The sequence below is a fragment of the Zymoseptoria tritici genome, chromosome 2 (genome assembly GCF_000219625.1).
Source record: "Zymoseptoria tritici IPO323 chromosome 2, whole genome shotgun sequence".
In the NCBI taxonomy this organism is placed as follows: domain Eukaryota; kingdom Fungi; phylum Ascomycota; class Dothideomycetes; order Mycosphaerellales; family Mycosphaerellaceae; genus Zymoseptoria; species Zymoseptoria tritici.
In genome coordinates, this window is record NC_018217.1 from 2,023,525 (window position 1) to 2,037,171 (window position 13,647).

General features: G+C 53.9%; 5 protein-coding genes across 5 annotated transcripts; 1 reads left to right on the forward strand and 4 right to left on the reverse strand.

Annotated features, from left to right (window-relative positions):
- Window positions 1-788: 788 nt before the first annotated feature.
- On the reverse strand, window positions 789-1,954 carry MYCGRDRAFT_36941 (uncharacterized protein; the record flags this gene model as incomplete). Its single annotated transcript, XM_003855474.1, has 3 exons — window positions 789-1,212; window positions 1,284-1,486; window positions 1,637-1,954. Coding segments are annotated over 3 exons (945 nt in total), but the record flags the coding sequence as incomplete, so codon positions are not given.
- A 1,530-nt stretch (window positions 1,955-3,484) lies between these two features.
- On the reverse strand, window positions 3,485-4,354 carry MYCGRDRAFT_90801 (uncharacterized protein; the record flags this gene model as incomplete). Its single annotated transcript, XM_003855473.1, has 1 exon — window positions 3,485-4,354. One exon carries the CDS (start codon window positions 4,352-4,354, stop codon window positions 3,485-3,487), a length of 870 nt encoding a protein of 289 aa, XP_003855521.1.
- Window positions 4,355-5,095: 741 nt separating this feature from the next.
- On the forward strand, window positions 5,096-5,611 carry MYCGRDRAFT_37570 (uncharacterized protein; the record flags this gene model as incomplete). Its single annotated transcript, XM_003854922.1, has 1 exon — window positions 5,096-5,611. The coding sequence occupies one exon, from the start codon at window positions 5,096-5,098 to the stop codon at window positions 5,609-5,611; it is 516 nt and encodes a 171-aa protein (XP_003854970.1).
- A 2,579-nt stretch (window positions 5,612-8,190) lies between these two features.
- On the reverse strand, window positions 8,191-8,847 carry MYCGRDRAFT_90803 (uncharacterized protein; the record flags this gene model as incomplete). The annotated part of the gene is made up of 2 exons (XM_003855472.1): window positions 8,191-8,444; window positions 8,538-8,847. 2 exons carry the CDS (start codon window positions 8,845-8,847, stop codon window positions 8,191-8,193), a joined length of 564 nt encoding a protein of 187 aa, XP_003855520.1.
- Window positions 8,848-9,368: 521 nt separating this feature from the next.
- On the reverse strand, window positions 9,369-12,938 carry LYS2 (large subunit of alpha-aminoadipate reductase; the record flags this gene model as incomplete). Its single annotated transcript, XM_003855471.1, has 1 exon — window positions 9,369-12,938. The coding sequence occupies one exon, from the start codon at window positions 12,936-12,938 to the stop codon at window positions 9,369-9,371; it is 3,570 nt and encodes a 1,189-aa protein (XP_003855519.1).
- Between the last annotated feature and the right edge of the window lie 709 nt (window positions 12,939-13,647).

Here is a 13,647-nt window from a genome sequence, read left to right on the forward strand (position 1 = left end):
TCCATGCTGCGATCTCCGCGGAGGGCATTGACATCTTAATGCTTCTCAACGATTTCAGACGAGGTCGGGTGGGCGTATTCTGGAGTTCATGACCCTGGTCAAGGCCGCCGCAACGAAGGACCAGGCGGGCGGATATTGGATTATGAGGAAGAGCTTTGAAGACCTCAGCAACCAAAACATCTTGCGCGATATTTATCGGCAGCCGGCAGCGTTCCTCGTAAGATTTTCGTGACTGACGACGACGCGAGTGGCGAGCATTTGAAACAGCGTCACGACCGCTGCAGACCCGTAAGAAGGTGCAGAAGGCAGTTTCACTATGCCTCTTCAATCGAAGCTATTCCTACTGCCTCAATTCCCCAAGTCAGAAGTATTCATTGGCGCATTGCTTTCCTGGGAGGAAACCTGTGAGTACCCACATACGGATCAAAGCTGCAGCTTGTGTGGAAATACAGGGCGTTGCCCGTTCGCATGGTATTACTTTCATGCCTCGATCCAGTTCGCAGCGTTGGCTCGGAATCCCGACGCCGATGAGTGCCGAGCACATACGATAGCATTGCGATCCGTATGAACTGGGGCGGGTCGTGTGACAGGCAGCTTCATTATGCCTGCAGTATCTACAACTACCCTTTACCACCCAGGTCTCCAAGCCGTAGGACTTATGTACCGCGTCGCTCACTGCCACACCCCTTCCAAGATCAATCGGCCGTCCCATTCATCATTTCGACATATCATTGGATCCATCCAATCCAGAGCCTCCATCTCCTCGCCTCACCAAGTCGCTCCCTCGATCAAACCGGAATCCTCGCCTTCTCCCCACCATACCGTCTCCCCACCGCCGAATAGAACGTATTTCCTGCACACATCATGACACACGCCTCGAGAAATCTCTTCTCCTCTGCCGTCACCAGCCCTCCATCGACCAGCCTGTTGAGCTCCGCATACATCTCCGTCTCCACCTGCAACTGCATGGCGAAGGTCAACCTCTTCGCATCGTCGTACGAAGGCAGGGAGAGGAGGCGTTTCATCAGGGCAACTGCGTTCGTCAGGTTTACGATTTTGCCTTCGTCGAGGGCACGCTTTTCCTTTTCGAAGGACGCCAGGTCATTGACGAGGGAGATGTGGTCGGAGAATAGCCGGTAGATAGCGGTCAAGTGAGGAGCATCGATACGGATCGAAGAGGCGAGGGAAAATTTCATGCAGGCCAGCATGTAGCTAGGATGAAGATTTAGTAAAGCGGAGTCAGGAGGACAGGGTCGCGGCAGCAAAAGGGGTGCGGAGCTTACGGAAAACCAATATCGATATACCGATAAGCGAGATACTCGCCCAAAGACTCGAAGTCCTTCTGCGGAGGAACGTGGTTGCAAAAGTCAATGAAGCGGTCGACGACTTCTTGGCCCCCGGTGTCGCCGTTCGCATCACAGGCTTTCAAGCCTTGCACCATCCAGTCGATGTTGTCTTGAAGGGGTGTCTGTTTCACGGTTGCAAGCTGCAGTGAAGCACGCTTGGCGCTGACGCTTTTGCGACGATTGAGGAAGTTCCAGTCCAGGACGGCGTGAAAGGAGGTCCGCTTTGCGCTTTTGGGCGTTGCAAGTTCATTCGGAGTGCCTTTCAGGCGGGCAATGAAGTCGTCGCGGACCATGCAGAGCTGCTCTCCGCTGTGCATTTCCCATGAATCGTCGAATACAACGATGTGGGCAATCGTCGCTATGAGCAATTCCATCCTCTTCTCATCCGCTTCCGAGAAGAGATATATCCCCATCTTTGTGAAGCGATCTTCTTCTTTGGCCTTGAGCTCATGAGCAGCGACTTTCGCGAGGGATACTCCATTGCTCCGTACTGCGCCCGAGATCTGTGGATCATGAGCGTACAGCTCTAGGATTTTGCTCGACATTCCGAGGCCAATTCTCCAGTGACGGTTCTGTCTGCATTTCGGTAGCGTTGTATGCCAAGGAATCCCGGCGGCTCGCGGGTGAATGTCGAAAGCGTTCTCGTCCGGATTCCACAAAGTGTCTTTGCCATCATCGCTGTTCGGAGGAGTGAGCGGCAGAGATGGTGTCTCCTCACTTCCATTCCAATGCAGTATTGGGATATTGAGGTACGGCGCCGAATGGTCCTTCAACCAGTCGTAAGCGTAGTATACTGGCAACAGATCGTTCGGGTTCCTCGGATCAGCGATTGCCTCTGCCAGGAATTAGCTCGGAAAGCGTCAGGAGGACGAGGAGACTCACTGTTGACGATGTCGAGATGTAGACCATCACCGTCCATCATGGGAGAGTCCAGTCGATTCTCGGGTCGATTCATGCTTACCACCGGGTCGATGAGGAAGCTCAAAGCTGAGAAAGGTAGAAATGCCAATGCGGCGGTGAAGGCCCTTTCCTTATCCTGCTACCCACGAACATGTTCGGTGGGCCGGCCAGTTCATCTTCATTCGTCTGACGTTCGCACATCTGCCGGCATAGCCACAACGAGACTTAGTACGGATCGTTACTTTCTTAGTAGAGCAGGTCGACCTAGCTAGCATGTCAGCTAGTTGTCACGTCAATCGCAAGAAGTTCGAAGAATCCGCCGATGAACACCGAGGGATAGATGGACTCCCACGCCACCTAGATTCCGGCCCGCGAGCATCCTTGCTAGGAACAAGCTCGACCCTTACTAGTAATACCCAGATGCCGGGCTGGTGCTCAACGAACAATCTTGCAGGGCTTCGGGGGAGATATGGGAAGGTCCAACAAGAAGGCTCTGAAGGGCGAACGCGAGACCCATGCAGCTCATATAAGCGATTGAAGAATTCCGTGCCAAGTATGCAGCTCCTGTGACTCTGCGAGGGGTATCCTCGCTCTCCACTAAGAGCAGCAACGCAATTGCCACGTAGACCATGTGCTCGACTGCATACGCAGACCCAGCCTAAATATGCAGAATGCTGACAAGTGAGGTCAAATTAGTCCTGACCGAAGCTCAGGCGTAGAAGCTTCCCCGGCTTAAGCTCCACTTTTCAAGAGTCCCGGTACGGCAATAGTTGGCCTGCGATAGTTTCCGAGAGAACCCCGGGAGTTCTATGCAACTGTGATCGAAAACGGCAGCGCGTCTGTTGCCGTTACCATGTGATGGCGGCATGTTTGCTTCTGCTGATTCGACACAGCGTGTGCGCACATCATTGCAGCTAAGCGATTGGTGCTGAGCTGGTGCAGGTGGAATCACCCTGACTCGGTTAAGCGCTCGATGCTGAGTCGATGCAAGTGGGCAAGCCCCGGCCAGCAGCATTGTTGTAGCGTGATAGAGGCAGAGGGACTCTGTTGTCACACACTCCTGATGTCAAAGGAGAAGAAAAGCAGACATGCGCAGAGTGGTCTTAATCCGAGCTCTGATTCGGAAAAAGGTCAGCTGTGTTCACTTCCAAATTCTTGCCGTTTCAGAAGTCCTTCGACATGGCACCAATAGCGCACTTCCAAAATCCATCATGCCGCTGCTGTTCGACACCCCTACCTCACACTCCTGGCGAAACGTCTCTCCTCCCGCGACCCGCGGAACTTTCTGCATCATCTCGCGAGGAGACCGGCGAGACCGGCGAGACCGGCGAGACCCTAGCGTGGCCCAAGATAGGCGGACTAGGGATATCCAGCTTACCCAGGGAAGCACGACTTCTGCGATCGCCTCCAGGCTGATCAATTGCAATATCATGGATCGGGCCCTCGATGCTCTCGATTGGCGCAACAATGCTGTTGATGGGTTTCCGAGGAATGACCGGTGGGCGGACGATCGTGGGAGAGCTGACCGCATGACCATGATCGTTCTCACGATCCTCGAAGTCGTCGTCGGACAGACCAGCCCTTGGCCCAATGAAAGGCACACGAACGGGCTCGTACTTCGGACCATCGGCAGATCGGGGCATGACAGAAGAAACCCGAGCATTTGGAGTCTCGACCATGGGCAGCTCAGACTGGACCTTGCAGACCAAGCCTCGAGTAGGGAGTAGATCGGCTTGCATTTGATTGATGCGATGTCGGCGCCGCCGACGAACGTAGAGGATCAGGAACGCCAGCAGGGCAAAAACAACAGGAACGCCAAGGCCAAGACCTAGACCAAGTCCGAGTTTGTCTTCGAAAGAGAGTCCTTTAGACGGCGATCCGTTGGGCGAACCAGGTAGGCCGTCAGCACTCGAGACTTGACCGGAAGGTGCGTCTGGACCGTCTGTGATGAGACTGTCTGCGCCATCGATCGTTGAGATGGGCTTATTGTCGGAAGGCACGGCGGTCAGGCTACCAACAGAGCCTCTGGGTGCTGGCATATCAAGTGTTGGAGATGCTGTGATGAGGGCCTGATCGCTCAATGCCGTGGCCGCCATGGAAGTAGACATATCTTGCTAAGGGTAAGCTGGGTTTCGAGCGGTCACTACATTCGCCCGAGGCAACAAACATACCTGTTGTGCCGGATGAGGCGTACGCCGATTCCCGCGTAATCCACGGCGGAGGACCTGGAGGTCCATCAGGAGACTGCCTTGGAACAAGTCGTCTATGGCGAAGGAGCAGCCAAAAACTAGACATTTGGAGCTGAGGAAAGTGCTGGTGGCACGATCGAGAGGAACAGAGATAAGTGTCCAGAGGCATGGAGATTCAATGAGATGACAGTCGTTACCTCTCGTTCTGTCGGGCAGCGGCTATGCTGTGGAGCGTCTGACCGGTGGAACTCTGAGCTCGTCAGCCGCACGATGTAAACATAGAAGTACTGTGGTAGTAGTCCGAGCCATTGTCCGATCAGATCCAGAAGGATCACTTGTTTGTAGGGCGACGGCGGTGATCATGATCCTTGAATGCGTCGACATGCTGCTTGGTTTCTGACGAAGAGCAAGAAGATGTTGTGTAGGAGAAACAAGCTTTGGTGATAGACGCGCTCACGACGCAGCGCGTCTAGGTGCCAAGGCGCCTCTCTCAATGGGGATAATTTTGACGAATTAGGCTAGCTCTTGTATAGCTTTACTCGGCGATATCATCACGCTTTTGCGGCCTGTTCTCTTGACATCGATTTCCTTCCACTACCACTCTCAGTCCGACCTACATATCTTGGGCTGGATCTTTCTCGCAACTATACCGAGTGAATGATGTCGACCATTCGGACCCGATCGGCCAGCGACTTAGATGCGTGTGTTGAAGTCTTGAAAGCAGTTTACGACAACGACGGATATCCGGTGCAAGGCGTCGAAGAAGCCAAATCATTCCTCAGCGGTGACAGCATACGGCAGGCATGGATATGCGAACAGGACGACCAGATCGTGGGCCATGTCGCAGCTAGCAGCAAGACTCCCGAGAGCGATGTTTCAGTGGCGCTGTGGACGCAGGATCATGCCGATGATCCAAGCGATATTGCTGTGCTGGAGAGGCTCTTCGTCGACCCATACAGCAGAGGACTAGGCGTTGCTGGGAAGCTCATCGATGCGGCCGTGGCGTGGAGTCATGAGAAAGATATGCGACTTGTGTTGTTCGCGCTGGAGAAAGACAGAGTCGCAGCCAAGCTGTATGAGCGCCTTGGATGGAGCCATTTTGGAACCACGACCTATCATTACGACAATGGCAAGACAATGGCTGCTCTATGCTTTGTCAGTCCGAAGGCTGGATGAGGACGAACAGGTCTAATATCGCTCCCGATCTGAGGCATGTCTCTCAAATTGCAGAAAGTGGCTGCCGCAATCTTGCAGCTGCAGGTAGGTTTTGCATTCATCTCGCATCTTGCATCGAGGCTATCGAGACATGTCTGAAGATATCTGAGCATCGATGGTCTGGGACTATGGCATGCTTTGGTTGGAGTTCAACTCATATAAGAGGCATACGTGCTGCCTCCAAGGTCAATTCTCCAGATCAGCAAACTTCTTCCATTTTTGACAACATACAGCCAATGACACAAGCCCAACTCCACGCAACCAAAAGCATACAGAAATCGCCTATCTCCCATCAGAAGCCACACCTCATCCAGGGCCAGAATCCGACAAACACCAGTCCCAGGTCTACCCGGTGCAAAGCAGCAAAAGAACATCTCACTTGCACATCGTTTACGCTTCATCTACTCCAGCCCCAGCAGCAGCATTCCACATCTATCCTACGCCAGTCCCACAATTCCCAAAGATGTCTGGACTGAAGAACACCAGAGTTGCTGTCATCGGCGGCGGTATGGCAGGCCTCGCAGCGAGCAGATCTCTCCTTGCCGAAGGGTTCAATGTCACGATATTTGAGAGTCGCAGCCAGTTGGGCGGCGTCTGGACTGGAGAAGGATTGACCGGCGGCGGCGACGGCCTGATGTATGATGGACTGGAGACTAATGTGGCTCGGTCGATGATGACATTTAGCGACCAGCCATGGCGCGTTACAACGCCACTGTTTCCACCAGACAGCTGCGTGAAGGAGTATCTTCAGGACTATGCCAATACGCTTCGAGCATCGCCAGACGGGAGGGAGTCTTTAAGTTGCCGAGTCGGAACACAAGTGATCGATATACGTTTCGTTCCGGGATCGGAGACATGGGAAGTCATTTCGCAAACAGTGTACAGCTTAAATGGACAGGAAAAGCAAACCTTCCATCGAGTTGTGGTGGCTATGGGGACTTTCAACACTCCCAGCATGCCGGAAACTGATTTGGGTCGAAGTGAGTGGGAACTTCGTCATCCCGGCACTCTCTTCCATTCCAGCAAATATCAGTCTGCAGAGCCCTTCACAGGCAAAGTAAGTTGGCACGGCTTGCGCTTGTCACCACTCAACTAATCCGAATAACAGACTGTTCTCATCGTCGGCAACGGACCTTCCGCCGCTGGTATTGGCCGACAGATTTGCGAAGTCGCCGACAGGGTCGTGTTCTCACTACGGACCGATCGTCCAATCATTCGCGGAGCGTACAAGGCTGGTCCTATCGAGCGCTTGATCCCTAGCCGCAAGACTGTGCACTTCCACGGCACACCCGCTGAGCGCTTCGACTATATCATCTACTGCACTGGCTTCTTGTACGATTTCCCGTTCCCATCCTGGCGCAACGATCCGCTGTTCAATAGCGGCATCAACATCCCAAATCTGTACCAGCACATCTTCTACCAGCCCATACCCACCCTGGCTTTCGTGGGTCTACCAAGAATAACTGCTACCTTCATGATCGCGGAGGCGCAAGCTGCCGTTGTCGCTCGCGTATTCTCCAGGAGGCTTCCTCAACCAACAGACCGGGAGATGAATCGATGGGAACGCAATGTCCGATCTACCGACCCAAACATGATGATGGCCGTCGCACGTGGGCTTTCCACCCCTGACGAGTATATCAACCTCCTCCACAACTGGAGTTGGCAAGCAAGGAACTTTTCCCGTGGTCCCGACGTTGACGAGAAGCTTCCGCCATTTTATTGCCGCTGCATGGTCGAAGCTCAGAAGGTCTCGGATCGGGTCAGGAGGCTATATATGGCGCGTGGAGCGCGGAGATTTGACTTCACGACTTACGGCTCTCTGAATATCAGATTGAACATCCCCTGCCCCTCCGCCCGTCGTTCCATGCCTCTGGGTTGTTCTTGCGCTATGGTCGACCGTCAAGCGTCTTGGGACATTTGATCGCTCGAGGCTGGGCTTGTTCAACGGAACAGGATTTCAACATTTGCATGGCGCAAGAAGGACTGGATGGGAATTGGCGTCGAGAGCTGGACTCTCACGCCACTCGGCGGCTTCTGGCCATGGAGCCATGCCTTAGATGGATTGGTGTTGGTATTAGATGAAGAGACACAGGACACATACCGACGCTGCATTCGGGTTCCAGTTCTTCTGGTCCAGCTGTACATACTCGCAGATTATATGCATTTGCTCGTGGATCAGAGCATGAAAGACGACATGAGCAAACATGATAGATATGGACAGAGGCTCACTGAACAATCCATCTTGTTGTCAATCATGCCTTCTGGTTCTCTTTGCATCGGTACCCGCGATCATGATCGCCGGCTACCAATCAATCATGATAATCCAACATTCAGCTCGCGCCCTTCTCCCTCGAAGGCTTGGTGGACTCATTCTATTCATGGTGAATTACACCATTCTACCGCTCTCATCGGCCGGTCTACTCTCGGTCCCTCCAGTATCTCTTCGACTCCGAGCCAAGACACTATCCAGTTGTCAGCAACACCCATAATACAAGGCACGTCTTCAGCATACTTTCGACAGCACCTTGTTGGCTCCTGAATCATGACTTGTGACCAGCATGGGCTATAGTAACCGATATGGCGGATCGAAAGGCTTCGTCCATAGACTCCTTGGTAAAGTTCTCCTCCGGATTCCACTTCTCGGTCTTCTTCGCAAATCCTTCGTACGTTTGAAACTCACACCCAAGCTGGTAGGGCTCGTTGGAGGGCAATCTTTTCGAAGGAAGCGTCGGAAGCTTCATGTTCAATGCTTCTCCTTTCAGAGCCGGCGACTTGGTCCGGGAGGATTCGAAACCTTGATCGAGGCGTTAGACTTCATGAGAATGCCGTTAGTTGGCTCCTCGTCAGACTCAATATTGCAACTGCACTTGTTCCAAGTGTTTGTTACACAGTGCCTCGTCGGGTGAGTGGCCGCTGTCTGTACTCGGCGTCGAAGACATGCTTGTCCATGACGGCGAGCAACCGTCGTCCATGAGATCTTTCGTAAATTCAACGTCTGGGTTCAGCTTTTCGGTCTTTTTCGCGAAGTCTTCATAGGTCTGGCCACTCCAGTCCATCTTCTTGAGCTTCCTCACAGCCTTACGCATAGTGGGCAGCGATGCCAGCTTGATGTTGTCCACTCCCCGAGGCAGTGGTGCGACCCCATCCAGCTTGTGCTGAAAGCTGTCAACCAGGTCGATCGATGCTTTAGACTTCATCTTAAGCTTTCCGTCAGTAAATCGTCTCGGTGGTGTCGGGTTGTAGAGTAGCTCATTTCTAGCAATTGGCGAGTCACAACTTTCTCGTCTGCGAATATTTGCCGCGCAATTGGGTTTCGAACTCTGTATCGACAACGCTTTTGTCTACGACCCTCAGTGCTTTCTTGTTCGAAGCCGACATCTTGAAGATGGACCTCACGAAACTGGCACAACCAGGCGAATCGAGTCGAGGGAATTTGATGCTCGGCATGGCGACTTCGGTGTTGCTCAGAGAGCAGGATATTCCAATGTTGGGGTATGAGTTGCTGTAGAGGCGAGCAGGTCGACATGCCGGAGAGCACGCTGAAGAGGTGACACAACGACAGTGGTGGAGAATGTACCAGGGCAGGCAGCCCCCTGTGAGCGAGCTATAGTCTTCTCCTTGCGTCGTTTGACCGGTCCTTCCAGGCTCCAGGCTGCAGATCTCAAGACGAATCGAGCCAAGATGGGCGCAAGGAAAAAGTGCTGTATCATAGATCTGCCTACGACTTCCCACCACCCCTTCCACCAACCCGATCCAACGCCTCGACCTGCTCCTTGCCCAATACCAGCTCCGGCAACTTCCTCCTTCCCTCCTCCTCCGGCAGCGGCATGAAGCCTCGCCTCGCCAAGAACGCCAGATACTTGCCTACACTCTCCCCATCCACCGCACTCGGCGTGCCCTTCTCGGCCTCCGCCTCATCAGCCTTCAACGCACTCTGCGCATTCGCATCGTCCAAGTTCGGTGCCTTCGTCGCGGAGGGCAAGTCGCCCGTGACCATGTGGTACAGCCCGAGAAGCGCCAGTTCGTCTGTCCCGGTTTGTGGTATCGTCTCGACGTAGGTCTCCACCTTAGCTTTCCACTCCGCATAGGGGACGAGTGGAACTGTATAGCCGAAGTCCTCGAGCAGTCCAAGGTACTCGTTGAACGTCAACCGCGGCCGAGCGTCGACGTGCGCGAGACTGCCTGACTCGGCATTGAAAGCGACGGCGTTGACCAGTCGTGCGACGCGATCGACGGGCACCATGTTGATAGTGTTGCTCACATCCGGCCTTGCGCGGACCTGAATGCAGCCTTTGAGCATCCGCACGAGGAAGTCGTCGGTATTGCTGACGCCCGACTGGGAATGGCCCATGACGTATCCCGAGCGGATGATGACGGCGTTGAGTCCGCGATGGCAGGCTTCGCGGATGAGGCATTCGGAGACCCATTTTGTTTGGCCGTAGCCCGTTCCTAGACCCTGAGCGGAAGTGGCAAGGGTGTCGGATTCGGAGACGGGAGTACCGGCATCTGATTGCTTGACGAAGTGTTCTGTGTCGAGGGCGGAGGTGGATGAGATGAAGGCTAGACGTTTGGACTTGCCAGTCGCGCAGAGCCGGATACATTCGAGGGAGGAGAGCACGTTGGCGGCTTTGAGGGTGGAGTAGGGGTGTAGCCAGTGCACGCGAGCGCCATTATGGATGATCAGATCTGCTTTGTTAGAGACGCGAGTGTAGTCGGAGGGGGACATGCCGAGCTGGGGTCTCTCGAGGTCGCCGATGATGATTTCGAGGTTACCTTCCGTCAGCCACCAGTCGTGCCAGAGACCGTAGGCGGTGCAGGTTTGACGGATGCGTTCGGTCCCAGCTTCGACGGATGAGGCGCGGACGTGGGCGTAGACGTGATTGGGGGTTTTGCGCATGAAGGCATCGTGCAGGATGTAGGCTCCTAGGAAACCAGTGGCTCCGGTCAAAAGTATGTTGATGCCGTCCTTGGAGCTACGCATTGGGCTGCTGGCGATGGTAGGTGGGAGTGCTGCGATCTGAGTGGGAAGATCGTTCGAGTAGTGCTCGGTCTGCTGCTCATCATGGTCGTCCCCTGCGTCCATGCGTAGATCCACTGGGTTGAGCGAGCGGTCGATGTAGCGTGCGACACTTTTCAGTGTTGGCTGGCCACCTGCCATGACGGACATGGGTATATTTGCGCCTTGCCAGCGACGGTTGATCTTGGGGACGATCTGCACGGTCATGATGCTGTCTCCGCCAAGATCGTAAAAGCTGGTGTCTCTGGGCAGAGTGTCCGAGGTCTGATTGCGAGTCTTGAGATGAGTTGCCCAGATCTCGGCCAACGCGGATTCTGTCTCGGTTCGGGCGTCGATGTCGTCAGCTTTGGATGAGGCTCCTAGAATGTCGGCTTGCTCCGGAAACGGCAGTGCTCTCTTGTCGACCTTTCCATTGGGTGTGAGAGGTAGTCGTAGCATGGGGATGAAAAGCGTCGGCACTGCGTAGGTAGGGAGCTTCTCCTTCAGCCGTTGACGAGCATTTAATGTCAACAGCTCAAAGATCTTCATCCGCTCCGCCACTCCCATCGTTTCTTGTGCTGATACTCTTCGTCGAATACCTCCTGCACCGGTCTGTTGCTGTTTCTGATCCACATTCTCAGAGTACCACTCTCTCCACTTCTGCATATCGGGCACGTAGTATGAAACGAGGATCTGCTCTTCGTTGTGGTCGCGCTTGACCAAGGTAACATTCTCACGGATCAAAGGGTGTTGACTGAGGTGCGTGTCAATCTCGCCCAGCTCGATTCTGAACCCACGAATCTTGACTTGATCGTCTGCTCGGCCAACACATTCGACGTTGCCATCGGGCATGTAACGACCCAGATCTCCAGAACGGTACATGCGGTCTCGAGGGCCAAAGTAGCATTCTCTCCACGGCTCAGCTTCTCCACCTTCAGCGACTCGCTGCTTGTCTTCAGTAGCCCAGCGTTGCGGATCCACAAACCAGTTGGCCACGAACTTCTCGGCATTTTTCGCAGGATCTCCAAGATACTCCTCAGCAAGACCACCAGCACGGACATAAATCTCACCAATCTCGCCAACCTCACATTGTCGCTCCTTCTTCTCACGATCGACGACCAAAAGTTGGACGTTCAACATTCCAGTTCCAGCTGGGATGACGTCGCCCATCTTCTCGAGATAGCCAGCATCCTCGTTGAGAGCTGGGATCTCGTAGAAGCTGACGGCTCTTTGCGTTTCCGTAGTGCCGTACATGTTCTTGATTCTGCAGTTCGGCGCAAGTTGTTGCAGTCGTCGGCAATCGCGTTTGAGCAGCACGTCTCCGACGAAGAAGGCATTCCGTAGGGTCTCGATCTTGGGCTCTGTACTTCCTAGGAGAATCTGACCCATGGCTGGTGTGAGATGAGTGACCGAGATGGCGTTGACGCTGGCCCAATTTGCTAGTCGGTCGAAGGTGATGTCCTCTGCTGGTGGCACAATAAGACTGGCACCCAGGAAGAGAGGTGTGAAGATGTCCCTTTGGATCGGGTCATGTGCGATTCCACTCAACATCGAGAATCGCTCGTTTTCAGTCAGATTGAATCTTTCGGCCATCCAGGGAAAATAGTAAGCGAGCGAGAAGTGCCGTCCTTTGACACCCTTTGGTCGACCTTCTGAGCCAGATGTGAAAGACAGCGTTGGAGTGCTGTCAGGCCCCACTGGGACGCCAGGAAGATCTGCCTTCTTTGGGATCTGATCTTGAAGAACATCTGATCCGCCTGCCACTGATCCTCCCACAATAGTTCCATCATCTTGCAACTTCAAAGCCGGTACCTCTGTGCGAAGTTGTAAATGGTTGCTGATGTACTCTCGCACGGTCGGACCCAATTGTCCGGCGTCTATCGTAGCCTTCTCGATGTTGACCAACGCTCTCGGCTGCGCGACTTCCAGGTAGGTAATCTGCCTGTCAGGGGGATACGCAGGATCAATCACACTGAAAGTTGCTCCCGCCTTGAGCACTCCCATGACCGCCACGACAAGATCCACGCCACGATGTGCGTAGACCATAACCACTTCTCCCCGCTGTACGCCATTGATCACGAGGTGATGTGCGAGGATGTTGGAGGACTCGTTGATGGTCTTGTAGGTGAATTTCCGCTCGGGAGAAGTTGATGATGCGGTCTCCACGACGCATGATCGATCTGGATGTTTCAATGCGTTGGCGGCGAATATCTCATGGATTGCGCCGCGGTAGTCGGACCACCGTAGATCTGAAGTTGGGTCCGGACGGACATCTTTTGTGTTGCCAGCCATTGGAGCGGCTTTTGTTGCGTTTGATCTTTTCTCTCGAATCGATCAAGACTTCTTCATGGAACAGTGCTTATATAGGACTTTGCAGAGCATGTGGTGCGTCAATGGCTTGAAGAATCGTAAGTCAGATCGGAATATTGCTGTTCAGAAGGTCTGATGTTCGTGACTGGTAAAAGTGAAGCCGATATCGCACCGTAAATTCATAGGAGGTATGACGAAGTGTGGTGGTGCTTTCTCTCGGGAGCAGCCGGCGCTAGTGTTCGCGCACTCTGACCAAGAAGATCACGTCTCACTTGAGCTTCATGTTCGAAGACATACCGGAAGCTGGCTGAGAAGCAACGTCCTCGTCCATCGGCACGGATTGCGAATTGCCGCCAACCATGATCTCGAAGGACGCCCGCCATTGAAATGCACTGGCCGGCGTCAACGGACCACAGAGCCAAGGAGTTTGAAAGAGCTGAGTTCGGAACCGTGCAACGGACTATGGAGCCAAAATGGAGAAGCCATGGTCACAACAGCTCGCAATCCGAGGAGAGATGCGACGAAGGCGGCGAATGGACATCTCGGTCGTGATGAAGAGCAGCTGTGAAGACTGCAGTACTTCTGGACTGGTAAGTGTGACACTGCCTCGTGGTATAGAGAGATGCCTACATAGATGCTATTGCGTGCTTGTAAAGTACGTGAATGCTACGCGAAGGAGCTCTTCGTTGGG